Raw genomic sequence first — 27,103 nt, 5'->3', positions numbered from 1 at the left:
AGGATTGCCGTGGAATCCTTCAACAATGGAGCAACTGAACGACCTTGACCTGGCTGACGATATTGTTATGCTCGCCCAAACACAACCAGATATGCAGAGCAAACTCGACGACCTCGCCGAAAGTTCCAAGGCAGCAGGTCTCAAAGTCAATGTCGGAATGACTTGGTCTGGAGATCCACACAGGAAATCCCTCCAGTTTCATGGTAGCTGGGCAACAAGTTGAGAAAGTGGAGTGCTTCCAGTATCTTGGTAGCCAGATAACGCCTGATGGTGGTACCAGAAAAGACATCGGAACCCGGATCTGAAAGGCCCGATTTGCGTTTGCGAGTCTCCGAAACATCTGGCGGTCACGCCAGATCTCTCTTCGAACGAAAATCCGAATCTTCAACTCAAACGTCAAATCCGTATTGCTGTACGGGTGCGAAACTTGGCGCACGTATGCGGTAACGACGCGAAAACTGCAAGTATTTGTAAATCGCTGCCTGCGGAATATTATCCGCGCTTGGTGGCCTGGCAACTGGATCTCGAATGAGGAACTACATCGCCGGTGTCATCAAAAGGCGCTAGAAATCGAGATTCGGGAACGTAAGTGGAGATGGATTGGGCACACGCTGCGAAGAGATGAAAACAAGATTTGCAGAGAGGCGCTATATTGGAATCCAGAAGGTCATCGAAGAAGAGGCAGACCCAGAAACTCGTGGCGGCGAAGCCTAGCCGCTGAAATCCGAACTGTCGACGAGAATCTTGACTGGGACCAAGTGAAGACGCTGGCTCCGGATCGTCAACAGTGGAGGTCTTTTACCACGGCCCTATGCACCGGAGGATCGGCGCGGGATCATTAACTAACTAACTAAATATCCAGACATCAGTTTTTCAAGAAGGCGGCAGCCTTTTTCCGCTGAGTACTTCCTCGGAGATGAGCCAAGCGCACGCGTAGAACACATCAATGATTTTGGCGTAATTCTAGACCGGAAGCTGGAATTTGGGACACACACAAACTACGTTGTCGACAAAGCCTCGAGAAGTCTTGGATTCTCATTCCGAGTGTCCAAGGACTTCAAGGATGTGTATTGCCGGAAAAGTTTGTATTACAGTATTGTTCGCTCTATCCTAAGACCCGTTTCACTTGCCAAGCTATGAACATCGATGCCTTTTCATGGACATAGACACTCTTCAAGCCCGCCGAAACGCAGCGTGAACATCCTTCGTCGCCGATCTCTTGACTTCGCGAATTTACTGCTCCACGCTCCTAAAATCCATTCCTCTAAGTGTGCGACCCCGTAGACTTAGAAACCAAGATCTTCGATTGTATGTTCCCATTCGATTGAACAATTATGGAGCTAATGGCGCTATCATCGGTGTTATTAAAACATTCAACCGTTGTTCTGAGTACTTCGACTTCGACGTTTCGAGAGATGTTTTCCGTTGAAAAGTTTTAAGTGTATTGAGAACCCTGTAATTAGACTTAGTACTCTTTTTTAAATTAATTTTTAGCCATTATTTGAACCAATATGTGTTTTGTTGATTTGTAATAAACAAATGAATAAATAAATAAATTAATTAATTAATAAATAAACCAGACATTAGGTTGAACAACCATCCCACAAAGTTTATGTAAAATATGACAAACTCACACAATTTTTAATTGAATTCATGAAAATTGCTACTCAAACGTATTATAACAAAATTAAATGATTTTTTGAATTGGTGATTAAGTGTTGATATATGTAGATGACTAATTGTTTTGATAGGTAAATGGGTGGGAGGGGGGTATGGGGTAAATGTCATGTAAAAGAAGACAGAACTCTCACAATTTTCAAACAATGTTGACCTAATTTGACACTCATTCAAGTTATTATGCTTTTAACCATTATCACACGTTCAAAGTTTTGGTAAAGGAAGTCTTCAATACAAAGCTAACAGCATAATCACAATCACAAAACATTAACAATTTTCAAATAAGTTTATTTTATACACATGAGAATATTGACATGATGAATAATTGTAGTTGAAAACAAGTTTTGATATGAGAAGTGATTTATTGTATTGTGAGATCTTTCCGATTTCATGAAATTTATCACAAAGGAGAGGGAGGATTAATAAAATTTTGCATACAAAAAACTTACATATAATCCATTCATTTTGTACAAAATTGAAAATGAAGTTGATGTTAGATAAAAAATATGAAAAACCTCTAATAAAAAAGGTTGTACGATTCCTGTCTTCTGAAGTTAGACTTTCGCTCTTTCAACTTTCAACGCAAAACTTTTTAAATATTTCTTCAAAATACCCTTACTATTATTTCTTTTTAGCTGAATTTTCGAAAAAATCAAAGAAGGGGATGTTTTGATATTTGTTCCGGCCTGAATGTTAAATTTAAAAATTAAAAACTCTTTCTAAGTATTTTTCATCAAGACAGGTGCGCTTCCTATATAAACTTATGTTGATTACAAGGTAGCCAAAAAAAATCAGTGTTTTGCCGAAAAAATATGAATTTCTTGGATTTTATACAAAAAGTCTATGATGGTTTTCTGTGACGCTAGCTCCTAAAATGTTAATGAAAATTCATGAAAAATTGGGAATTTTTCACATTGTACTTGAGAAAATCAATCAACTTTACTAATCTTACCATATATTTCCAATCTAAACTAAGAAATTCGAAATTTATATTGACATTAGAATATAAATTTTGGAAACACGTACAAAATTTAAGAAATCTGTGAAATCTCGGAAAATTCTCAAAAATGTTGTGTTCTTTGACACAGATTATGAATCATAATGTGATGGGATTTGAAAGAAATTCTGTGAAATTATAGATTTTTCTGTGATTTCGGCAACCTTGGATAAGAGATGATTTATTGTATTGAAAGCCTCTTCTCACCTTCGAAGAAAATATGGATATAAACTGATAACTTTTGTATTGAAGACTCCTCTCATTTTTTGGTGAAAGTGACCAACATTTTCGCAGAACGAGAGTTTTAGTTGTATTGACAATTTTCTACGAATTTTTTTGAGTAGGGCCCTTTAAAGTCAACATTAGAAAAAATCCAGTACGAATTTTTGAATTTGGTTGAAATAAAATAATTTTAATTTTGATGAAAATTTATCCTATTCTTGAATATTTATGAAACTAAGCGCTAAAGTATTGAATGATATCAAACGTTTTTTTTTATTTCAAAATATTTTCAAATTTTCAGTTTTCTGGAAAATGTAGAACCATTTTGGCGTTTGTTAAAAAAGCAAATATTAGAGGACCAAGAAAATAAAAATAAGTCAATTGAACTGTAAGTATTAGTGGAATAAAGAAACAAGGAAGTTAGCAAGATTCCACCGTTTTTATTTAAATTGTGAAAAACAAAATTTTACTTTTAAATTATTATAAATTATTGAATATTATTTATACATCATTATAAATTATTATTTTATTTATTTATTAATAATATTAGGTATATGACTTTCTGTTTTAAAAATGGCAAATGAACTAGAAAAGCAAATAATTCATATATTTGAAGATTGGGGACTCAAAGTTTTATTTAATTTTCATTTTCATCATTGAGAATTTAAACATTGAAGAAAAATTTTCTAACTTTTGAAGTTTGATGGGCTAAAAATGAAAATACTGTAATTCATAGTAAATCGTTCCACAAGAAAAAGAGTCGCAATCATTGGAAATTCAAAATGAAAATTTGCAAAAAACCTTCCTGGGAATTTCAGAGTGAAATCACATTTTTTTGTTGAAGTTTCAAACATACATGCGTATTTCGGAGGAAGAATCCAAACTCAGAATATAAAGAGCAGTATCAAATTTGAGATTTAAAATCATCATTCCAAATTTAGGATTTTTGGAAACAGAAATTAACTCATTTCATATTTTGAAATTTCCGGTGAAAAAAAAACGGAATAAGCTTTGGAAGCGCAGATTTTTAAAACTGATGCTGCTGATTGTTTGCTTTGGTTTGGTCTTCTGGTGGGAAAAACTGAAAGGCTGAGGAAGCGCAGATTTTTAAACCTACTACTGCTGATTGTTTGAGTTGATTTGGCCTCCCGATGAAAAAAAGATGGGATTGGGTTAGGAAGCGCAGGTTTTTAAGGCTGCTGCTGCTTTGATTTAGCCTTAAGTTGGAAATAGACGAGATTGGCTTAGGAAGCGCAGATTTTTAAGGCTGCTGCAGCTAATTATTTGTCATAATTTGGTCTTCCGGTGAAAATAGACGGAATTGGCTTTGAAAGCGCAGATTTGAAGGCTTCTGCTGTTGATCGTTTGTTATGAATTTTCCTTCCGATGGAAAAAGATGGAATTAGCTTTGGAAGCGCAGATTTTTGTGGCTTCTCCTGCTGATTGTTTGTGTTGATTTGGCCTTTGGTGAAAAAAAGGCGGAATGGCTTCGGAAGTGCAGATTTTTAAGGCTGCTGTTGATTGTTTGTTTTTGTTCAGCTTTCCCGTGAAAAAAAAATCGGAATTGGCTTAGAAAGCGCAGATTTTTAAGCCTGCGCCTGCTGATTGTGTGTGTTGATTTGGCCTCCCGGTGGAAAAAGATATAATTGGGTTAGGAAGCGCAGATTTTTAAGGCTGCTGCTGCTGACTGTTTGATTTGATTTGGTCTTCCGGTGGGAAAAACTGAATGGCTTAGGAAGCGCAGATTTTAAAGGCTGCTACTGCTGATTGTTAGTGTTGATTTGGCCTCCCGGTGGAAAAAAGATGGAATTGGCTCAGAAAACGCAGATTTTCAAGGCTGCTGCTACTGATTGCTTTGGTACAGTAGATTTTTTCAATCAATTAGATCACAACACATATAAGATTGTTTGTTTTGATTTCGCTTTCCGGTGGAAAAGAACAGATAGGCTTAGAAGTGCGGATTCTCAAGGCTATTGCTGCTGATTGTTCGTTTTGCTTTGGCCTTCTGGTTGAGAAGGCTATTTGTTAGAATACTTTCGAATTATTCCGACTCTCATGAACAGAGAGAGAGTGACAAGAAAAGTTTACGAAAGCTGAAATGTAGAATTAGAATGAAGGATATTTAAAAAATAAAACTTTGTATTATGGAGAACAAAAGTCTGCAATAACAGATTCTATTGAGTATAAGGTTGAGAAGGAATGTAGAGATGAGATGAGGGATATGCAGAAATTAATTAAAATTTTTACGCTGAAGAAAATAGATGTGGAATATGGAACAAAAATAAAGGATGTTTGGTTAATAATATTTAATTTTAGGGAAAATAAACAAAAGTCGATACGTTAAAAGTTTTTTTTTGAGAATAGCGGTGAGAAGGAATGTTGAGATGAGTTGAAGGATATGCCGAAAATAAATCAAATTTATTAAAAAAATAAACAAAAATAATAATTGTAATCGCAACACTGAAGATAAACAAAATAAAATAAATTTCTATGGCATCGTTTGTTATTTTGGCAACACTAGGCAAAATAATGTCAGTCATCGATCTATTCTTGTGAGTGACAGACGTGTTTGTCTTTGAATTGAGATTCGTAAGAATCGTAGAATCACGGCAATAACTTCATGGAAAATTATTATCCGAGCTATAAATCTCAGAATTTAAAATTTGAAAGAGTGTGCACTGTTTCACGCATACGTATATTTTTATGGACGCTACTGAACATTAACAGAACGTAATTTTACTTCAAGAATGATAACAGCCCCTATAAATACTTTTGAGCTTTCTAATAACAGCTTGCGGTAATCTTACGGTGTGCTGAATCCTTTACCGCTAGCATTTTTTAAAGTCATTAGGATCCTCATTAGGATCATCAATTAACCATCCTTAGCCTTCCTTTGAACCCAGTTCACCTCCTTCAATTGACAGAAATATCCAATACAAAACACACGAAATGATGAACTCAGCTTGAACATCCATCTTATTCAGCCGCCCTCTTTCTAGTGTTAGTCAGTTAGCAGCCGGTCGTAAATCCTTTGGTCCAATCATTGATCAAAGATTAGGAATTGACCATCGTAAATGGAATTGAAGCCAACGTACCAGTCCCAAGACCAACCCAATGGCTAACTCCGTAGCCTTAACGAATTTATTCCTAGCTACTAAGCTTTGGGTGTCACCCATATACTTTGGATTGGGACTTGAGTCAGCAACAACGAACTGAAACAGAAGCTGAGAAGTCATGTGTGACGGTAGTAAATAATAGTGGATTATCAGCACCTTTCGCATAAAATATTGTGGGATCGTGAAATTGACCCGCTCTCTCCAAAAGTGACTATATGTCTCTATGTTCGTATATTTTCTCCTGCAAATGGTGACGCTTTTCTGAAGCGTGAAAATTTACAGCGGGGAGCGTTTCGAGAAATATTTTGCTTATTTTTTTTAATCATCCGGACACGAAGAGCCCTAAATCAAAAGTGAATTCAGATGGAAAACTAGAAAAGAAATCAACCCATCAACACCACACAAAAGCTAAACCGCACAATCGAGCTGCCAAAAAAAGGGCAGCCCTCGACACCTTTGCTCGCTTGATGAGTTTTCCGGAAGGTGTGTTCCATTCATCAACCTGCCACCTTCAGCAGCCCGGACATCAGTTTTGTTGACAGGAAACGGGCAGAGTTTTACAATCGGGTATCATCAACGAAAGGGAAAGACCGCAAATTTATTGGATCTGCACGCTGCAATCCTTTAATTTATACCGCAATTCACATAGGTTGACGTCAAGACTTAAAATAGGTTTCACTGGAAATTTACTTTGATGACTGACGGAGTAAATTTATTTCTTGTACGACTTTTATTGTCTCTTGTCCCTAGAGTATAGCGTATTAAGTAAAATATTTCTTCTCGGCTGCACAAAAGCCTCGATGTTTAGTGTTTTTTTGTTTCTTACAATCTAAACAAATGAAGAATCCTGTTGCATGAACCGGCAAGCTGTAAGCGTAGCATTGATTCAATTTGTAGCAATTTGCATCAATTTGCAAACCGGCAGAATCTTCTTTCCTTAGCAAATGGAACGATTCCTGGTGGTTTCATTTACTGTGTGCCTTACTTGAACTGAAGCGAATGCAACCGAGGATGAAGTCAAAAACTACAAACAACGAATAGGTACTGCGTCTGATCAACCTTTTAAGGGCTCACGGATTTTTCAATTAATAATATTTAATTTTTCAAAAACTTTATTTTTTTAATATCAGCTTGAAAAGGTTGAAAATGTGTTTCTTGAATCAGTAATTTTTTTTTATTTAAAATTTAAAACTTTAGATGGATAAATCAGTTCAGCAAGCAGATGAACTGAAATGCCCGGTTCACGTGGTTTCCCAAAGTATCTGCTCTGGAACGTTCAAAATATTTACATCCCTACACAGAACAGAACGCCGGAAGAGGAATACGGTTAGTTACCAAGGAAATCCGCGCCACCGTCTGCCATGGATGGTTTGTCCGTTTTGGGGCCGAATCCTCTTGGTAGGCGCTCGAGCGAAACTTGGGATGAAAAGGCTGGCCTCGCCATTCCTCCATGGAAAAACTCAGCACAAAACCTCCAGGAAGACGACGACGACGATGGAACTTTCGACTTCTGGGAACGAAACAACAATTGCGGCAGCTAATGAAGCACATCATGGAACCCATTCACTAGAGAGGAACCTACTCTTAGGAAAAATTCTTTCCCTTTTAGGAACTGACTCAGAGAGCGGGAAGTTCAGCATCGCAACAACTGAAACTTGGCTTGAGCGTTTTTAAAAATTGAGGATTGTGTGCCCAGTAATTGTGAACTTAAATTTACTCAAATTAATTTCAAACTTCTAGTTAGACTGGGGCAACATTGAAATATTATTTTTGTCACTCAGAGTTAGAACATATAAAGGGGGTAGGGGTGAGGTGAAAAATTATTCAAAATTAGAGGAAATTAAAAAAAGCTTTCAAGTAACACAAATTCATGTTCAGACATGGCACAAAATCAAAAATCAACAAATAATTATTGATTAATAAATATTATGAAAATTGTTAATTTTGCATGGATGAGTTTTGAACCAAAACGAAGCTTTTTGAACCCCAGGGTTTGAGAAATTAAAAAATAACCCCATTTCGACTCAGTCTAATGTACAATGTATGATTATACGATGGTGTTATGTTATGTTATACTCTGTTATGCAATATTATGTAATGTTATGTAATGTTTGAAATTTTATGTTAAATGTTTGTAGTGTTATTTTGCTTTTTGTAGAATAAGAACAATTCGAACGTTCAAACGGATCAGAATATGATTTTCATATTTCGCCAAACACACTAAAACTTAAATTTCGCAGAGCACTTTCATAGTTATAGATTCAAGATAAAATTGAATTTATAGTATTGTGGGATAAATTCAAGTACTCAATGTATCATTTAGATATAAATTGTAATCTATTCATGCAAATGATGAGGGCTTTCACGGGCATATGAGACGGATTCAATGTTTATCATATGGGCTTTTGAATCTCCAATAAAGAATTCATTTATTAGGATCAATGAAGTACACGATATCATAATATATAATGTTATATGTATAATAGGCTGAGTCGGTTCGGGGTCATTTCATAATTTCTCAAAAGCTGGAATTTAAAAATAATTTGGTTCAAAACCCATCCATGATTTTTTGCAGAATTTTTAAGTAACGTTTACATCAGTATATTTTTACTTTGAGGTGATTATTAAAAATATAATTATTCTGTAGGTTGAAAAATAAAAAAAAATTGTTTCTTATGTCAAACTACTTTTGGTTGATGTTCCAATTTATAAATTAACTACTTTTGGTTGATGTGCCAATTTATAAATTCTCTAAAGAAAATTTTATGCTGAACAGCTTTGTCGATGACCATAACTTCGTATATTAGGCCGGAACAAATTTCAAATCCTTCTTTTGTCACTCGGAGTTGAAACATCGTAATGGTTGGGGGTGGTGGACAATAAAAAATAATGCGAAAAACAAATAAATTGGAAGAAATATCACGAAAACTTGTATGCAACGATATTGCATACAATATCATGACACAAAATCCATAAACCAAGAGATTTTTTATTGAAAAATTCAATGAAATCAAGAATACAAAAGGTGAAATGAATCCCATCATCCAAAATTTGTATATTTGTCTTGTAATCTTTCAGGTATTTGATTTTTTTTTTTCGAAATTTACGTAAAATACTTCAAACTTTTTTTATTTCCCCCTTCAGGGTTTTTGGAAATTTTGAAAGGGGGGGGGGGGGGGGGGTTGGTGACAGAAGAAGAATTTGATATTTGTTCCAGCCTTATTGCACAAAAAAGTTATGAGGTGTTAAATGGGGAATCGATAAACAATAAATTCAACTGACATTACTGCTGCTACCTCGCTCAGCATTGCATGAAAAGTAGTCATGCAATACATCGCTAGGCAAATAGCAGTGATGTCTATTAAATCAACTGTTTTTCAGTGTCAGAAGATATGCCCCCATTGTACATCTAATGACTTTTTTGAGTAATAAAATACGAAGTAACAACAGTCATGGACAAAGATGTACAGCGGAAATTTCCTTTAGACAATTTCTAAATTGGCACATAAACGAAAAACTGGATCAGTTCTACAGAAGAAACAAAAATTATGTTGATTTTTCTGTACAAAATATTGAATTTTCCCATACAAAAATAAAAGTTCAAATTTTATTAAACGTTACTTAAAAATTCTGAAAAAGAATCATGGATGTGTTTTGAACCAAAACGAAGCTTTTTAAATCCCAGAGTTAGGGAAATTAAAAAATGACCCCATTTCGACTCAGTCTGATGTGTAATGAAGATTAGACGATGATCTAATGTAATGTAACGTTATGTTATGTTATGCAATGTTTTTTAAAAGACATACACCGTCTTAGCCTATTTAGGCTTTACAGACTGAATAAATGACATAGACAACTTAGGATTAACACTGAATACCCAGTACCGAGATGGGAATCGAGCCCATGTCATCAGTGGACCAGCGATTACCATCTTAGCACGCTAACCACTCGACCACCGAGACGTACCGTGTAAAGTTATGTGATGTTATGTAATGTTATGTAATGTTATGTAATGATATGTAATGTTATGTAATGTTATGTAATGTTATGTAATATTATGTTATGATATGTTATGTTATTACTTACTATTGGAATTTTCAAAAATAAACCAAATTTTTCCCGATTGGCAAAATTCCGTATTTAACAAACAAATCCTGGAGCCTGCCAACAGCCAACTGTCAAAAATTTGGCTGCTTTCGCCCCTCCATCACCTCCAACCCTCGTCTACTTTTTGCCAACCTGAAACCACCGTGCTAGATTAATCATGGGTGTAACAGTGAGACGTAAAAAATAGAGCGAATCGAGACAGTTAGCACGTCTCACTGAGGGGCATTTGGACATTTGGAAAATCATTCGATATTTTTTCTTTAGAACTCGACAAAATATTACGTTGAATATTCGATTCACCGAATAGTTGAGAAAATCAATAAACGATACATATAGTTTTCAATCATCAGGGTTGAATAACACTTTACTTTACTCGAGATCATATACAAACCCCGTTCGTTTTTGGCAACATTCGATTTTGGCAACATCCGATTTTGGCACATGTGCAAAATCGAACGGTTTTTTGAAGCAACATTACCTTTTAGTTTTCTCTATAACAGGACCAATATAATTTAGAAAAACACCATAAATACGTTTTTACGTTCTGAAATGGGGATAAAATACAACACAAAAAACAAAAGTTTTTCATAAAAATTATGAAGTACTCAAAAATGACAAAAAGATGAAAAATAAAAAAAAATAAAAAACAAATACAAACAAAAGACTGAAAATGGCAAGAAACAAGCAAAAAATGATGAAGAATGACAAAAACAGCAAATATGACAAAAAAAAAGCCAAGATTATTGACAAAACAAAAATAGTGCAAAACGCATCAAAATCAATAGAAAAAATAATAAAAAATGACTAGAAATGGTCGAAAATTGACTAAAACTAACGTTGATGATAATACAAATAATTACTTTGTAGGAAAAAAGAGAAAAAAAACCGTTTGATTTTGGCAACATTTGATTTTGGCAACACAAAATGTTCGGGCATGTTGAGAAAACGAACGGGGTCTGTATGAAAATATGTTCTCGACATTTTTTGGCACATTTTTTTTTTGGCTAAATTCAGTGTTGTTGAAGATTTCAAACAATTTAAATGCATCAAAAATTCAATAATCCATTGTTAAACCTAAAAAAAATATTTTGAAATTTTTCATCACGTTTTTACACCATTTTAACAATAAAAACGAATGAATTGAACTCGTATAGCTAAACTCTGTTCAGCAATAATGCGTTGATTTGAGCTTTCATAATTAAAAACGCAAATCAGTGCATAGTTTATCGCTTTGGGGTTTTTTTTTTCCATTTTTCCTATTCTCAGTAATCACAGTTTATTGTCATCCACACTTATATGAGAAGAAATTATGATCATGGTGCCTAATTTCATGGGTAGAAAAATTCAAATATAACTAATCTTAGTTATATTTATTTCATTCTAGACTTTTTATGAAAGCTGAATGCTCTACCATTCAAGCATCATCTAAAAAGTAAATTTACTTCAGTTCAACATAATTTTTCACAATTTTTGGGGGCTAATAAAAACATCCACGGACATGTCCCGATTAACCCACGATTAGGAATCAGGGTCAGGAATCAGGAAACGTTTTGGTCCTGAAAGAAGAAAAAAATATAGGCAGATTGCTTGATATTTGAATCACAACACATTTTCCCGTTTGTTTCTCGATACACCATATTTAACGGTAGGGGAGAATGGGGATACTTGATCCCCTTTTCTTATATTTATCATATCTTTTCGAAAAAATTTAGCAACTCGACGCCTTTTGCATTTTATGACAGCGTGTAATTTCAAGTTTTTATGCTCCAAAAGTTGGAACGATACATGAATCCGTAGATAAACTAGAAGCATTTTTGTGGAATTAAAAAAATTGCGATATTTTTGAAGTTAAGGGAGACTTGAACCCATATTGAAGAAGACTTGATCCTTCACTCCAGGGGCTCCAGTCTTTGGAAAGAATCAAACAAAATTGCGAAAAAGATTGACTATTTTGGTCATGTTTTTTCTTATTTCACAATTTATAAATGTCAGAGGAAGAAAATTCCAAAACTATGTCTCAACCCTTACGTCATACTTTAAGGCGCTTTTTCAGAATTTTTAAGAAAATCAACTTTTTTACCCCATTTGTCAGACAGTTATTGTATAAATATTAATTATTGGATAAATAATCGTCATATTGTAATCAGCAATGGTCACGATATATTCAGGACAAAAAAATACCTTTTTGAACACTATGGATCAATTGAACCCATAATGAACATTTTAGAAAACTTTATCTGAAAAGTGTTGAGAGGTTTCCACTGTGTTGAAAATATGGTATTATGAAGTTCATATTACACTCTAACGATTTATGTATTGGAATATATGTTTTTGTTTTACATATTTCTTGTCAAAAATACTTTAAAGTGATAAAAAAAAATCTTCAAGTCGCATTTTATTAACATTTTCAAACAAAGTTCAATAACTCGGAAATTTATTTTGTCAAATTTTTTTGAGCATATAGCATAGTTGTTTTGAACCATTTAGAACATTTTTCTAGAACATTTGATCCTTGTAAATCATTCCAGTTTCGAGATATAGCTAAGGAATCAAGTTTCCCCAGGGATCAAGTATCCTCATTCTCCCCTACTTATTGATTTTGGTTACTCGCGGATCGCTGGTAACAGAGAAAGATTTGGTTCCGAATTCGTAAACGCTCCTTTAATCCGTTCGAAGTATGTGGGACGTTTTAAAATCCTACGATAACAATTCTAATAATAGTAAGGTGAACATATTAGGAAAACATTTTCAGCTTACGTTTAGTGACCTTTCTTTTTCTTTCCTCCTGCCTAGATTCCAGCCTTTTGCACTCGCTATGATGCTTCACCTTAAATTAATTGGTATAATTTCACAATCAATTCTATAGGTTCTCAACTACTTTCTCACCTGCTCGATGATGCCTACTCCAAATTGTACAGTTTCGCACTTCCGGATAACTTAGGCTTTAGCTTGCATAAGCAACCCCACCGGCACTTGCGTACTTATTCGGTTAAGTTATTTGCCTAGATTAAGTAACTTAAAGTTAAATTTCAAACTAAATTACTTCTTACACTCGAAACCTCACCTAAGCACGTAAATTTGAAGTAGGTCCTTTTTTCTAATAGAGCCTTAACGCAGAATTAAGCTATTGTTCAGACACCACTAGATTTCAACTTTCAAGAATGATTCTTGTTTGTTTACTTTTTTTTAACGTTTTGCTTCTAGCCTTCCCGCTTAATTTCAGCTTTCTTTTCTCACTCTCTCATCGATCCAATTTGAGGACTGCCATCTATACGAGTGCGTTCAATGCTGTCGGCACGTTAGGTCCGTTCAGTTACAGTACTCTTATTTCTGAATATTTTGATGCATTTTTTAATTCTTCATATATGATTCTGGATTCTTAAACTAATTAGTTAATTTCTCAATTTTAATTCAAAAACATATAAGTTTGAAATATCAAACTTTTCTATCGTCTTCTTTTGTATTCTTAATCAGTACACAAAGTATTAATTTAGAAATTGATAGTGGTTTTTAATTTTAATTTCGTTCATTTTACCATGTTTGAAATTTGAATTTTTTTTTAGAAACTATTGAAAACAAATAATCAGTACATTGATGTCGAGATCAGTTTTTGGAATTTTTATTTGGCTTATGAGTCTCTTTTTCTGAGGCATAATAATTCAGCAAAATGGATAGGGATTTGAATTTGATCCAAGAGATGAACATCTAGTGTGGTGTTCATTAACATCCAGGAGGGGGGGGGGGAGGGGGGGGAGGGGGAGGAGCTCGGTAGGATTAATATCCAAATTTCCTATCTCTTCCTTTCTTTTCCAACAGCCTTGTGTCTTATTTTATGTTTCGTGAAAAATATTTTTGAAATCATCTAACAACAATTTTATACTGAAATAAATTGAGAGTAAATATGCTATAAATTCTAATAACTTTCGTTTTAAAAAATTGACAACAATTAAAACTGCAAAACCCACACACGCAGCACAGAACAGATATCAATTCACTTTATCACGAATAGTCGTGTTACTCGCACCTGTACCTAGGAAATTTCAGAGCTGTAAAAGGATTTCACTGGATCATAAATCAAATGTTTCCATTGTCGACAGAACCCGTTAAAATGATTGTAAAATATATACTTTCCCAAGCCATATGTTGCATAAACACATGTGAGCGTCAATAAAACGCTTTGTCGGTGCCTCTCGAAACCCCTGGAATATTTATCATCAACGAAAATGTTTGCTCCAAAACAACTGCTGAATGGCGGTATTTGAATGTTTCTAGAAAACAATTGTCAATTCAATTTACATTAGCCCAGGAATGGGCCAGTTGCTTCCATTAGGAAAATGAATCGGATGGAGAGAAGAAAAAAATACACCTCAGAACTGCTGCACCAAAAGTTGTGTCAACGCTTTCAAATATTTAAACTGGCAGTAAAACTATTAAAATTAACACCTGCTCCCCAATGGAGGTTCACGCAATATCCAGAAACCGCAATCAAATCCCGGAAGTTCAGGATCTGTTGTGTGTTCTGTTCATATTGCTGTGCTCCAAGAAACCAATCCTCCCGGTGGAAATTCCCTTAGGAAAGGTTCTGTTACAATATTTCCGGCAGTCGAGTCGAGGGAAGCTTTTCCCCGGGCAAGTGAAAATCTGGAGCGTTCCGGCCAGTGTCGAGTAAAACCGTTTGCAGAAACAACTGCTGAAACAAAATATGCCAGCTGTGAGAGGCACGATAAACGGAGCCATAAACGGAAACGATTATTGATATTTACTTCTGTTTGCTGACTTGGACGGTTTTGGGAATAGTGGGTATGCACTTTTCCTAGTGGTTTTCCAGAGGTTCACTTTAGCTGGATGCGGAAGTTAATTCTAGAATGGAGATTTGCTTACGGAGGGAAACTGAAAATCGTTTAGTCTTAGAAAGAAAGAAAAAATACACGCAATGTTGTGTTCAGGCATTTTAGAAGACTATAATTTGTAGCCAGTAACTCAAGAGCAAACCAGAGCCAAAAAATACTTTTGTCATATTTTTCGTCTTACGACAAGATAATCACGAAAAGGAAAACAAAAGCAAGAAATTAGTTTTAACTATAATGGTGTTACACTAGTAAATATTTTTTTGTTATCTCAAGATTCTAGTGATATTACAATCCATGAAAATGTATCAACAGAAAGATAGTTGAAAATCGAAATATTGGATGATGATGAAACAACTTCTCCTCACTGGAGTTGGGCAGATTGACGGTTTGCCTTGAGTTCACTGGAATACACAGAAGTTCGTTTAACACGGTTTTGCCTTTCTTTCAGAAAGGTATAGTTATCGGTCGATTTGGGAGATCATTAATTATGGGTCTTAGATATACCTTTATAGGTACCTATCGATTCAGCTCGTCGAGTTCAGACGATGTCAGTGTATTTGTGTGTATTGGTGTGATTTTTTGTAAACTTTTTTTCACGTTTTTGCGAAACTGGGCAGTACAATAAAAAATTTAATCTTAAAAAAATTGATTTTTTTTCTTCTTCAATCTATAATAGAAAGAAAAAAAAACAAAATAGTTTGAAAAATAAATTTTCATAGTAATTATTATTAAATCATCGCTCCCAAAAACGTGTCAATTTGGCTTGCTAGCCACAACCAGCAATCACTAAAATCAAGATTATCGTATATATGACGTCAAATTATACATGACGTCATATACACGATGGGCGCGCTCGCTGTGTATAGTGGTAAAAATTAGAGCCTCCACTCCCACTCATGATGTCATCATGACGTCAAAACGAGCGGGAGGAAGGAGTTGGAGAATTGTTTAAAATTCTAGCAATTATTAAAATTATTTTTTGTACCAGTTCAGTATTGACGGAAGTTTACAAACCTGACAAATTTTGCAAATATGGCAAAAAATGTGCCCTTTTCAAAAATCGACCTTACGTTGCGCGTCATTCGTTGGCATACCCAGTATGCCATTATTTTCTTCCAATAAGATTCTATTTCCCTACCCAGCATGAGAGCAACAGTGGTGTCAATTTTTTCAAAAGGGGGTGCGGCCAAATGTTAACAATCGAATTGTCAGCTGGGTGAAAAAGTACCGTTTGAAAACCTGACGAAAATGTAAAATGTAAATCAATAATCATCAAAATGCATTAAAATATTATGTGTGCGCTCGATAACTGTGAAATTGCTGTTTGAATCACGGATCACTTTTTTTGCAAGCCAAAAATAAAAATTCTTGGTAACTAGCTCAACTCAATTGCCTCTTAAATGTATACTAGTAAGAATGACCCTGAAAGGTATGCTAAAAACTTTGATTTTTATGTTGATTCATTTTTGTAAAGGGCGAAAACTGTTTCGAGAAAATCGCGTTGAAAGTAATTAGGTCTTCAAGTAATTAAAGTCTTCAAACGATACTTTTTCACCCAGCTGATAATTCGATTTGTTAACATTTGGCCGCACGCCCTTTTAAAAAAATTGATACCACTGCTGCTCTCATGCTTGGTAGGGAAATAGAATCTTATTGGAAAAAAGTGATACTAGGATCAACTCAATTGTATCCGGACAAGTTAAAGACAAAAATCAAAAATAAATATTTTAAATACTGTCGAGTATAAGTTTTTGCATCATTCAATTTCACTTGCCATTCCAAATGTTCTTTTCCTATGAATTAACTGACTTATAATCGTTTTTCAATTCAATTGGATAATATCATCATCATTACAATTATTAATCTATTTGTTTATAATTTTATATCTTTCATTGATAAAATTTCTTATAAAGTTTAATACTGACAAATTACGATAAAAAAAATGAAAAAATAAAAAAATAGATAGACATAATTAACAAAATTGTCAAAAATAACTACATTGAGACCAAATTTACAAACTTGGAAACAATTGACAAACTGGGCTAAATTAACTATACGACAAAAACAAAAAATATCAATGTTGACAAAAATGCGAAATTGACAAAATTGCAAATTTGTCCAAATTTAGACAATTGACAAAATTGATTTAACTGACTAAATTGACTGAATTTACTAAATTTACTAAATTGACTACCTAGGCTAAATTGACAAAATAGCCTAGATTGACTTAATTCACAAAATTGACAAAACTATCCAAATGAACAAAATGGACAAAATTTACAAAATTTACATAATTTATAAAATTTACAAAATTTACAAAATTTACAAAATTTACAAAATTTACAAATTTTACAAATTTTACAAATTTTACAAAATTTACAAAATTTACAAAATTTACAAAATCTACAAAATTTACAAAATTTACAAAATTTACAAAATTTACAAAATTTACAAAATTTACAAAATTTACAAAATTTACAAAATTTACAAAATTTACAAAATTTACAAAATTTACAAAATTTACAAAATTTACAAAATTTACAAAATTTACTAAATTTACAAAATTTACAAAATTTACAAAATTTACAAAATTTACAAAATTTACAAAATTTACAAAATTTACAAGATTTACAAAATTCACAAAATTCACAAAATTTACAAAATTCAAAAAATTTACAAAATTTACAAAATTTACAAAATTTACAAAATTTACAAAATTTACAAAATTTACAAAATTTAAAAAATTTACAAAATTTACAAAATTTACAAAATTTAAAAAATTTACAAAATTTACAAAATTTACAAAATTTACAAAATTTACAAAATTTACAAAATTTACAAAATTTACAAAATTTACAAAATTTACAAAATTTACAAAATTTACAAAATTTACAAAATTTACAAAATTTACAAAATTTACAAAATTTACAAAATTTACAAAATTTACAAAATTTACCAAATTAAAAAAATTAACAAAATTTAAAAAATTTACAAAATTTACAAAATTTACAAAATTTACAAAATTTACCAAATTTACAAAATTTACAAAATTTACAAAATTTACAAAATTTACAAAATTTACAAAATTTACAAAATTTACAAAATTTACAAAATTTACAAAATTTACAAAATTTACAAAATTTACAAAATTTACAAAATTTACAAAATTTACAAAATTTACAAAATTTACAAAATTTACAAAATTTACAAAATTTACAAAATTTACAAAATTTACAAAATGTACTAAATTTACAAAATTTACAAAATTTACAAAATTTACAAAATTTACAAAATTTACAAAATTTACAAAATTTACAAAATTTACAAAATGTACAAAATTTACAAAATTTACAAAATTTTTAAATTTGACAAAATTGTCAAAATTATAGAACTGACAAAATAGACAAAATTGACAAAAATGATAAAATAGACATTATTGACAAAATGACAAAATTGAAAATATTGACATTTCAAAGTTGTCAAAATGTTTAATATCTATAGTTAATTCGATAGATTATTGTAATCTTAGTTGAAGCATCGTATTTAAGTCTAGCAGTTGTGAATTTACTTAATTTTTTTCCATATATTCGCTTCCTTTACTTGAGAGGTTGAATTATTTTAAAAAAAGATGCCAACACATGATTTGGCATCTTTTTTTAAAAATCATGCTCTTCATTTGAAGACCTCTTGTATTTTATAGATATAAGATCATAATGTCATAGAAACAGGATCAGACAAGATATCCCAGAATTCAATCATTCAAAATTTTTCAATTAGTTTACAATTTTGTTATTAGTTATGTGAAAATTAAAATTATTTCAAAATACCTTCATCCTATAAATAATGTTGAATTCTAATTTCTTAAATTCATTTAGGATTTACTACGTTCGAAATACTGCAATCATTACTCAGAATTTAAAAATCTATCATTTATTTATTATTTTGTGTCATGTGTATACAAATATAATTTTAAGTCTGTAAGAAAGGCTACAATCCACTGTTAAGTGTATTAAATCGGGATTTTTACATGGGGTTCGGGAGTAAGCACGTTTTTTAAAAGCCATTCTCGCAATTAACACGGTATCTGAAAGGAAATATTTTATTATATTTTATTATATTTTTGTTTTTAATTTTACATTCGAAAGAAAATACAAATTCTCGAAAAATATATGGAAAATGTCCAAACACAACAATTTAAACGCGTGTTTCTCGAAATAAGATTTAATGTTCTATTACCGCTTTTACTCCATAAATTTTACTCCGGCATAAATTGATTTTATTATTAAGAATCAAAAAGTGCTATACTCATTTTAAACTAGTCATGCGTTTAGGGGTTAAACTGGCGATTCGATGATTAAATTTTAAGTGGAAGATTTCAGTTAAAAAAATTTTTACAAGAATTAAAATTACAGGAGTGATGTGAACATCTATGAACTCAATAAGTAAAAGAACAATTTTCATACAAATTCTGATTTTTTATATTTTTTCCCGGAATTTTTGAATTTCATATTTTGAGTCTCAAAATTGACATCGTAGTTTCAAAAATGAGTCTTAGCAATTTCCGAATTACACTTTAGATATAGTTCAGGTTTTCAATTTAACAGCATGTGTTGTAATGCTGTTAATCAACTTTTTTTTGACGAGTTTCAAGTCTATATTCAATGAATGAATGGATTGAAGTTAAAATATATATATTTTCCGAAACCTGAACATAATAACAAGTTTTCAGCTAGCACCATTGTGAGCTTACTAGTATAATTCGGAGCTCCAGAGCCCTTGACGAGTAGAAGACAAAAAGAAATGATTTTCAAGGTGTTTGAGCGTACAGAAAAAAATCTGTTTTACATATTAAATAAATTCACCGTAAAAACCTTTAAAGAAGACTTTTACTTCAAGTAGAGTGCCAGTAGAATAATAGCTTCAAAGGAAGCACGTGCTGTACGCTTTTCAATTCACAACTTTTGGGGACTTTAACGAGAAAACTCTAGAAAAAAAAAGCCCGGAAAACTCAAGCTCATTTTGGCCATTGTTCCAAATAACATGATGTACCTTTCGACAAAGCAACTACCTACCGAAAGCAAATTCGCACTTTCCAGTTCCGGAGTTGCAGAACTTCGAGAGCGAGAGCGAAAAAAAACGAACGCTAAAACATCTAAAGTTCTTTGGTTTTTGTACCTCGGCAGCTGGGACAAGTGGTTAGCAAATGAAAAAAACCAATGTTCTCTAGGACGACATGAAGAAAAAGGAAAAAATACTCTCAAAACGATTCCCAGGTGTAACATTTCTCTCCTGTGCCAACTTTTTGGATCCGAGCTACCGATCCAAGAGGAGCAACGTCGGTCGGTTGAGAGAAGGCGGGGTATAAATCACTTCAGCAGCGAAAGTTTTCCGATAAAAAGCGAAAAGCTGCAGCAGTTGCAACAAACGTCGGGCATCGAGTTTCCCTCCCTATATTGCCTTTTTATTTGAGTTTCGGGTGTGAAAATCGTAAGTACCTACTCCGGAGTGGAGATTTTTTTAGTCTGGTTGATTCAGCACAGGAAGCACATCTGTAAACGAGTAGTTTTCCGGCAAATCGGAAGTACTTGTCCGGCAAACGAAAAAGGGTTAACAGGAAAGTTCATCTGCGCGCTATCATTGCAGTTTGCACAAGTGAAGATAAAAAGCAGATAAATGGTCGAATGACCACCGCCATATCGATGGGCAGATATCGGAATCGGTGTTAGCCCGGGTGCATCATCCGTTTCCGGGTATCAGCTGGCTGCCCGTGGCGGATCGAGAATGTTGAAACTTGTTCCCGAAGTGAGGTTATTGGTAACCCATCGAAAAGTTGTTTGATTTCTCGCACGCGACCGTTTGCTGTTCCAGTCGATTGAAAAATTGATGGCACTTTAGGTGAATTTGAGATATTTTAGCACCCGAAATCGTAAAATTATATCGTGGATTTATAAGCGTGGAGTTATTAACGAAACGAAAGAGACCAGAAGACAGAAGACAGAAGACAGAAGACAGAAGACAGAAGACAGAAGACAGAAGACAGAAGACAGAAGACAGAAGACAGAAGACAGAAGACAGAAGACAGAAGACAGAAGACAGAAGACAGAAGACAGAAGACAGAAGACAGAAGACAGAAGACAGAAGACAGAAGACAGAAGACAGAAGACAGAAGACAGAAGACAGAAGACAGAAGACAGAAGACAGAAGACAGAAGACAGAAGACAGAAGACAGAAGACAGAAGACAGAAGACAGAAGACAGAAGACAGAAGACAGAAACCAGAAGACAGAAGACAGAAGACAGAAGACAGAAGACAGAAGACAGAAGACAGAAGACAGACGATAGAAGACAGACGATAGACATCAAACGATAGACATTAGATGTTAAACATCAGACGACAGTTGGCAAATGACAAACGATAGACGGCAGTTGTGAGAAGAAGAAAATGAAGTCCCAAATTCTTCTATTTTTGTTCTTTTCCTCAAAACTTCTCATATATCGATTTTTAAGAATTTACCAGCTTAAATCACTTTCTCAAAAAACCCCAAAAGCTTGATCTCCCGGAAGGTAGGTGACCTGCCAAATGCCACCTTTCAGTCCGGAGCAGCGAAGATAGAGTATCATAAACAATAACAACAACTTGGTTAAGGGAAATCAAATTTCATTGGCTTCCTTTTCAATTTCCATAATTTGTGCCTTGGTTGTCACCCCATAGCACAAACAGCAGCGAAAAGTCGAAGGGTAGGTAAACGGGGAACGAAAGGATCCCAACCAGATAATGGTTTTCCACTGATGGGAGGCAATGAATGATATCTTCCGGAAGAGAGGAGAAGGTTGTTCATTTTTTCCCGCTACTCTTCTTTTTTTTTCTTGTGGTGAAAAATTTATATGGCCTATTGAGTGTGCTGAAAAAGGTCCAAATTGGAAGAAATTGGCTTCCCAAGTGAATCAAGCCGAAATGAGATTGATGTGATTGAGGTGAGTTCAATCGGTGAATTGAAAATTTTTAGGATGAGAGTGTACTATAAAAATGACAGGATCAAATTTTTGGACTTCAAGAAGCGTGGTAGTAGAATATACAGTTCAATACAAAAACAATGATCTAAACTTCAACGGCTTGTATCCATAACGGTTTGAAAATTTAAAAATATAATCAGATTTTTTAGCTTTTAAGAAATCTTATAAATTCGTTACTATCATGATGATAATAAACACTAGAAAATGTTCTTCTTTCAACTTCATTATAACATGCATGAATGTTACTTCAAGTGAAGCACAAGAAATCGAAGCACAAGAAATTATTAGAAAAACTATTGAATTTTGAAATGATGTTTATGGTGGCTCCAGAGAGTAATTTTGCTGAAAGGACAGAATAATTTGTAAATATGTAAACCTGTAAGCAATACAGCAAAATATTTCATTTGATTCAGTAAATGAACAAATTTTCTAGTATAATGTATTGAGCATTTTCCAGAAACTTGAAGTTCTTTTTTAGCAGTTAACTGAGTTTTTTTTTTGCTGTAGATCGTTCCTGCAGCTACTGATAGCTATTGTTCTAAAAAAAAACAGTTGCGACAGGCGAACAGAAAAGTTGATTGGCTTTTATTTCATCTGAAAAAGTACCATTTGTATGGCATTCACGGGATTTTTATGTAGCTTGAAAATGCAACCTTAATCTGATTCGATGTTTGATCGGCATTGAAGATTTTTTTGGAAGCAGTCCTCTTGGGTGCTATGTAATGTTTTCAGAAATTTTGACGTTTATTCGGTCTTTCAGAGTCCTGCTTCTGAAATTGAATTTAACTTCCATTTTGGATCAATCGCATTCAAAATTTTGATACATGGCTTGCTCACTACAATTATATGAAAATTTTTTAAGATACTTAAATTATATGTGATTTGATTTCTAGATATCTAGTCTCGAATTTCAGACGAAATAAAAAAAAATTGATTTTAAAGTATTACATGAAGCTTGCAGATTGCCTGGTTTTACCCAGCCAATCATAGTTCTAGTTCAAGTTCCAGTTCTAGTTCTAGTTCTAGTTCTTGTTCTTGTTCTAGTTCTAGTTCAAGTTCTAACTTCAGTTCTAGTTCTAGTTCTATTTCCAGTTCTAGTTCTAGTTCTTGTTTTAGTTCTAGTTCTAGTTCTAGTTCAAGTTCTAGTTCTAGTTCTAGTTTAAGTTCTTGTTCTTGTTCTTGTTCTAGTTCTAGTTCTAGTTCTAGTTCTAGTTCTAGTTCTAGTTCTAGTTCTAGTTCTAGTTCTAGTTCTAGTTCTAGTTCTAGTTCTAGTACAAGTTCAGTACAAGTTCAGTACTTGTTCAGTTCTAGTACAAGATCAAGTTCAAGATCGACTTAAAGCTCTAGTTTAAGTTCTAGTTCTTGTTCTATTTCTAGTTCTAGTTCTAGTTCTAGTTCTAGTTCTTATTCTTGTTCTAGTTCTAGTTCTAGTTCTAGTTCTATTTCTAGTTCTTGTTCTAGCTCTAGTTCTAATTTTTGGTTCTTGTTCAAGTTCAAGTACTAGTTCAAGTTCAAGTTCTAGTTCTAGTTCTTGTTCAAGTTCAAGTTCTAGTTCTAGTTCTAGTTCTAGTTCTAGTTCTAGTTCTAGTTCTAGTTCTAGTTCTAGTTCTAGTTCTAGTTCTAGTTCTAGTTCTAGTTCTAGTTCTAGTTCTAGTTCTTGTTCTAGTTCTTGTTCTAGTTCTAGTTCTAGTTCTAGTTCTAGTTCTAGTTCTAGTTCAAGTTCTAGTTCTGGCTGTAGTTCTAGTTCTTGTTCTTGTTCTTGTTCTAGTTCTAGTTCTAGTTCTAGTTCTAGTTCTAGTTCCAGTTCTAGTTCAAGATATTGTTCTAGTTCTATTTCATGTTCTAGTTCTAGTTCTAGTTCTAGTTCTAGTTCTAGTTCTTATTCTAGTTCTTGTTCTTGTTCTAGTTCTAGTTCTAGTTCCAGTTCTAGTTCAAGATCTTGTTCTAGTTCTATTTCATGTTCTAGTTCTAGTTCTAGTTCTAGTTTTAGTTCTAGTACTAGTTCTAGTTCTAGTTCTAGTGCTAGTTCTAGTACTAGTTCTAGTTCTAGTTCTAGTTCTAGTTCTAGTTCTAGTTCTAGTTCTAGTTCTAGTTCTTATTCTAGTTCTAGTTCTAGTTCTAGTTCCAGTTCTAGCTCTAGTTCTAGTTCTAGTTCTAGTTCTAGTTCTAGTTCTAGTTCTAATTCTAGTTCTAGTTCTAGTTCTAGTTCTAGTTCTAATTCTAGTTCTAGTTCTAGTTCTAGTTCTAGTTCTTGTTCTAGTTCTAGTGCTAGTTCTAGTTCTAGTTCTTGTTCTAGTTCTAGTTCTAGTTCTAGATCTAGTTCTAGTTCTAGTTCTAGTTCTAGTTCTAGTTCTAGTTCTAGTTCTAGTTCTAGTTCTAGTTCTAGTTCTAGTTCTAGTTCTAGTTCTAGTTCTAGTTCTAGTTCTAGTTCTAGTTCTAGTTCTAGTTCAAGTTCTAGTTCCAGTTCTAGTTCTAGTTCTAGTTCTAGTTCTAGTTCTAGTTCTAGTTCTAGTTCCAGTATTAGTTCTAGTTCTAGTTCTAGTTCTAGTTCTTGTTCTTGTTCTAGTTCTAGTTCTAGTTCTAGTTCTAGTTCTAGTTCTAGTTCTAGTTCTAGTTCTATTTCATGTTCTAGTTCTAGTTCTAGTTCCAGTATTAGTTCTAGTTCTAGTTCTAGTTCTAGTTCCAGTTCTAGCTCTAGTTCTAGTTCTAGTTCTAGTTCTAGTTCTAGTTCTAATTCTAGTTCTAGTTCTAGTTCTAGTTCTAGTTCTAGTTCTTATTCTAGTTCTAGTTCTAGTTCTAGTTCTTGTTCTAGTTCTAGTGCTAGTTCTAGTTCTAGTTCTTGTTCTTGTTCTAGTTCTAGTTCTAGTTCTAGTTCTAGTTCTAGTTCTAGTTCAAGTTCTAGTTCTAGTTCTAGTTCTAGTTCTAGTTCTAGTTCTAGTTCTAGTTCTAGTTCTAGTTCTAGTTCTAGTTCAAGTTCTAGTTCCAGTTCTAGTTCTAGTTCTAGTTCTAGTTCTAGTTCTAGTTCTAGTTCCAGTATTAGTTCTAGTTCTAGTTCTAGTTCTAGTTCTTGTTCTAGTTCTAGTTCTAGTTCTAGTTCTAGTTCTTATTCTAGTTCTAGTTCTAGTTCTAGTTCTTGTTCTAGTTCTAGTGCTAGTTCTAGTTCTAGTTCTTGTTCTTGTTCTAGTTCTAGTTCTAGTTCTAGTTCTAGTTCTAGTTCTAGTTCAAGTTCTAGTTCTAGTTCTAGTTCTAGTTCTAGTTCTAGTTCTAGTTCTAGTTCTAGTTCTATTTCATGTTCTAGTTCTAGTTCTAGTTCCAGTATTAGTTCTAGTTCTAGTTCTAGTTCTAGTTCCAGTTCTAGCTCTAGTTCTAGTTCTAGTTCTAGTTCTAGTTCTAGTTCTAATTCTAGTTCTAGTTCTAGTTCTAGTTCTAGTTCTAGTTCTTATTCTAGTTCTAGTTCTAGTTCTAGTTCTAGTTCTAGTTCTAGTTCTAGTTCTAGCTCTAGTTCTCGTTCTCGTTCTAGTTCTAGTTCTAGTTCTAGTGCTAGTTCTTATTCTAGTTTTAGTTCTAGTTCTTGTTCTAGTTTTTGTTCTAGTTCTAGTTATAGTTCTATTTCTAGTTCCAGTTCTAGTTCAAGGTTTTGTTAATTTTTTAGTTCTAGTTAAATTTAAATCTTAGTTTTGACAAACTTTTTTTTATATATGTAACATCACTTGTTTAAGTCTGTAAATAAAAAGAAAAGAAATATTTTTAAAACCATTTTAACGAGATTGTATAAAGCTACTCAACCTATTTTCATTTATAACGATGTTATGACAACGTAAAACGAATGGCTACAAATCAAAACTGCTATTTCAAGCTTGCAAAACTCTTCAGAAATTTAAGTCACATTGACGCTACCGACTCACTCACCATCATCACCTCTTTTTCTTGTTTCCATTTTCAGATTAGCACGTGACCTTCCAGAAGGATTGCAAGGGTTCTTTTTCTGCTACAAATTCAAACGGGGCAACATCAAGAAGACCACCATCAAACCGACAGGTGCTGGACAGACAAGTCCGAGACGACACCAGCCCAGACCAGACCAGACCAGACCATTCTTAGTAATACCGGGCCACTAACTACTGCTTGCTAACCAGGTATTTGCTACTGCAGCTCCTCCAAAGTGGCCCCATGTGATCCAAACGGTCATCCAAACAGTCAGCTTCTTCTGGCAGCCGGGAAAAGGGCCATGGCATTATCGGATAAGCCGATTACGGTGTCTGTGTCACATGCACCAACAGCTGAACTCCCGATGTGCTAGGAACCCCCTCAATTCCAGCTTCCAGCATCAACCATTCAAGCGCTAGTCTGAGTGAAACGAGGAAGGAGCAGCAGTGCTTTTATAACCTCTTCTCGGTAATTCATTCAACGTGCCGGCTAAAAGAAGCTTGAAGATAAAAGCACAGCAAAAAACGTCCTTGCTCCACAAAGGATCCCTCTGCTGGCAGGTGAGTGCGATTTTACTACGGAACCTCCCACTCTTACTCTCGAACTTGAAAAAAAAGGAGAAAAAGGGGAGGAAACTTTACGTTCTTCGTTCATATACGATGCGTTAACTGTGACACAGGGAAAAAGATTGAGTTGTTAATCCTGGGAGCTGATGCTGCTCATCGGATTTACAATTCAAATGAGAGCCCATGCGTGCCCAAGCCCCATGAGGTGTGAAGGTTCCATGAACATAAACCATATCTGGCGTAAAGCCGTTGGTTTTCGGTTTTTGGAATCATTTTTTTAGGGAGATTTTGGACAGGTTTACTGTTAGTTGTCCTTTTTATTAGTAGGTATCATTTGGTGTCTGTAGGCTGTGATAAAGTTTCAAATGCTTATGCTCAATAAACTTTCAGTATTTTTTTTTTTAGAAATTTGTTAAAATTAAGTGTTTTAAATGCCAAAAAGAGCCATTGTTCTTTGATTTAAAGAAGAATGAATGATAAAAAACCTGAATTATTACAATTTTTTCCATGAAATTGCTAATCCTGGGCAATATAAGGAATTCTTTTTTTCCAAACGATGGTTGACAGATATTTGTAAACTTGATCTCTCACGTGAAGAAGTAAAATATCAGACTCAAAAATGACACTC

General features: G+C 33.6%; 1 protein-coding gene across 1 annotated transcript; it reads left to right on the top strand.

The window, feature by feature from the left end:
• Positions 1-23,571: 23,571 nt before the first annotated feature.
• On the top strand, positions 23,572-26,282 carry LOC129741924 (uncharacterized; the record flags this gene model as incomplete). The annotated part of the gene is made up of 3 exons (XM_055733738.1): positions 23,572-25,440; positions 25,931-26,082; positions 26,135-26,282. Coding segments are annotated over 3 exons (2,169 nt in total), but the record flags the coding sequence as incomplete, so codon positions are not given.
• Positions 26,283-27,103: the final 821 nt, after the last annotated feature.

Source organism: Uranotaenia lowii, chromosome 2 (genome assembly GCF_029784155.1).
Source record: "Uranotaenia lowii strain MFRU-FL chromosome 2, ASM2978415v1, whole genome shotgun sequence".
NCBI classification, from domain to species: Eukaryota; Metazoa; Arthropoda; class Insecta; order Diptera; family Culicidae; genus Uranotaenia; species Uranotaenia lowii.
The sequence above is the reverse complement of the archived record's forward strand: the minus strand, read 5'-3'. Positions and strand labels throughout refer to the sequence as shown.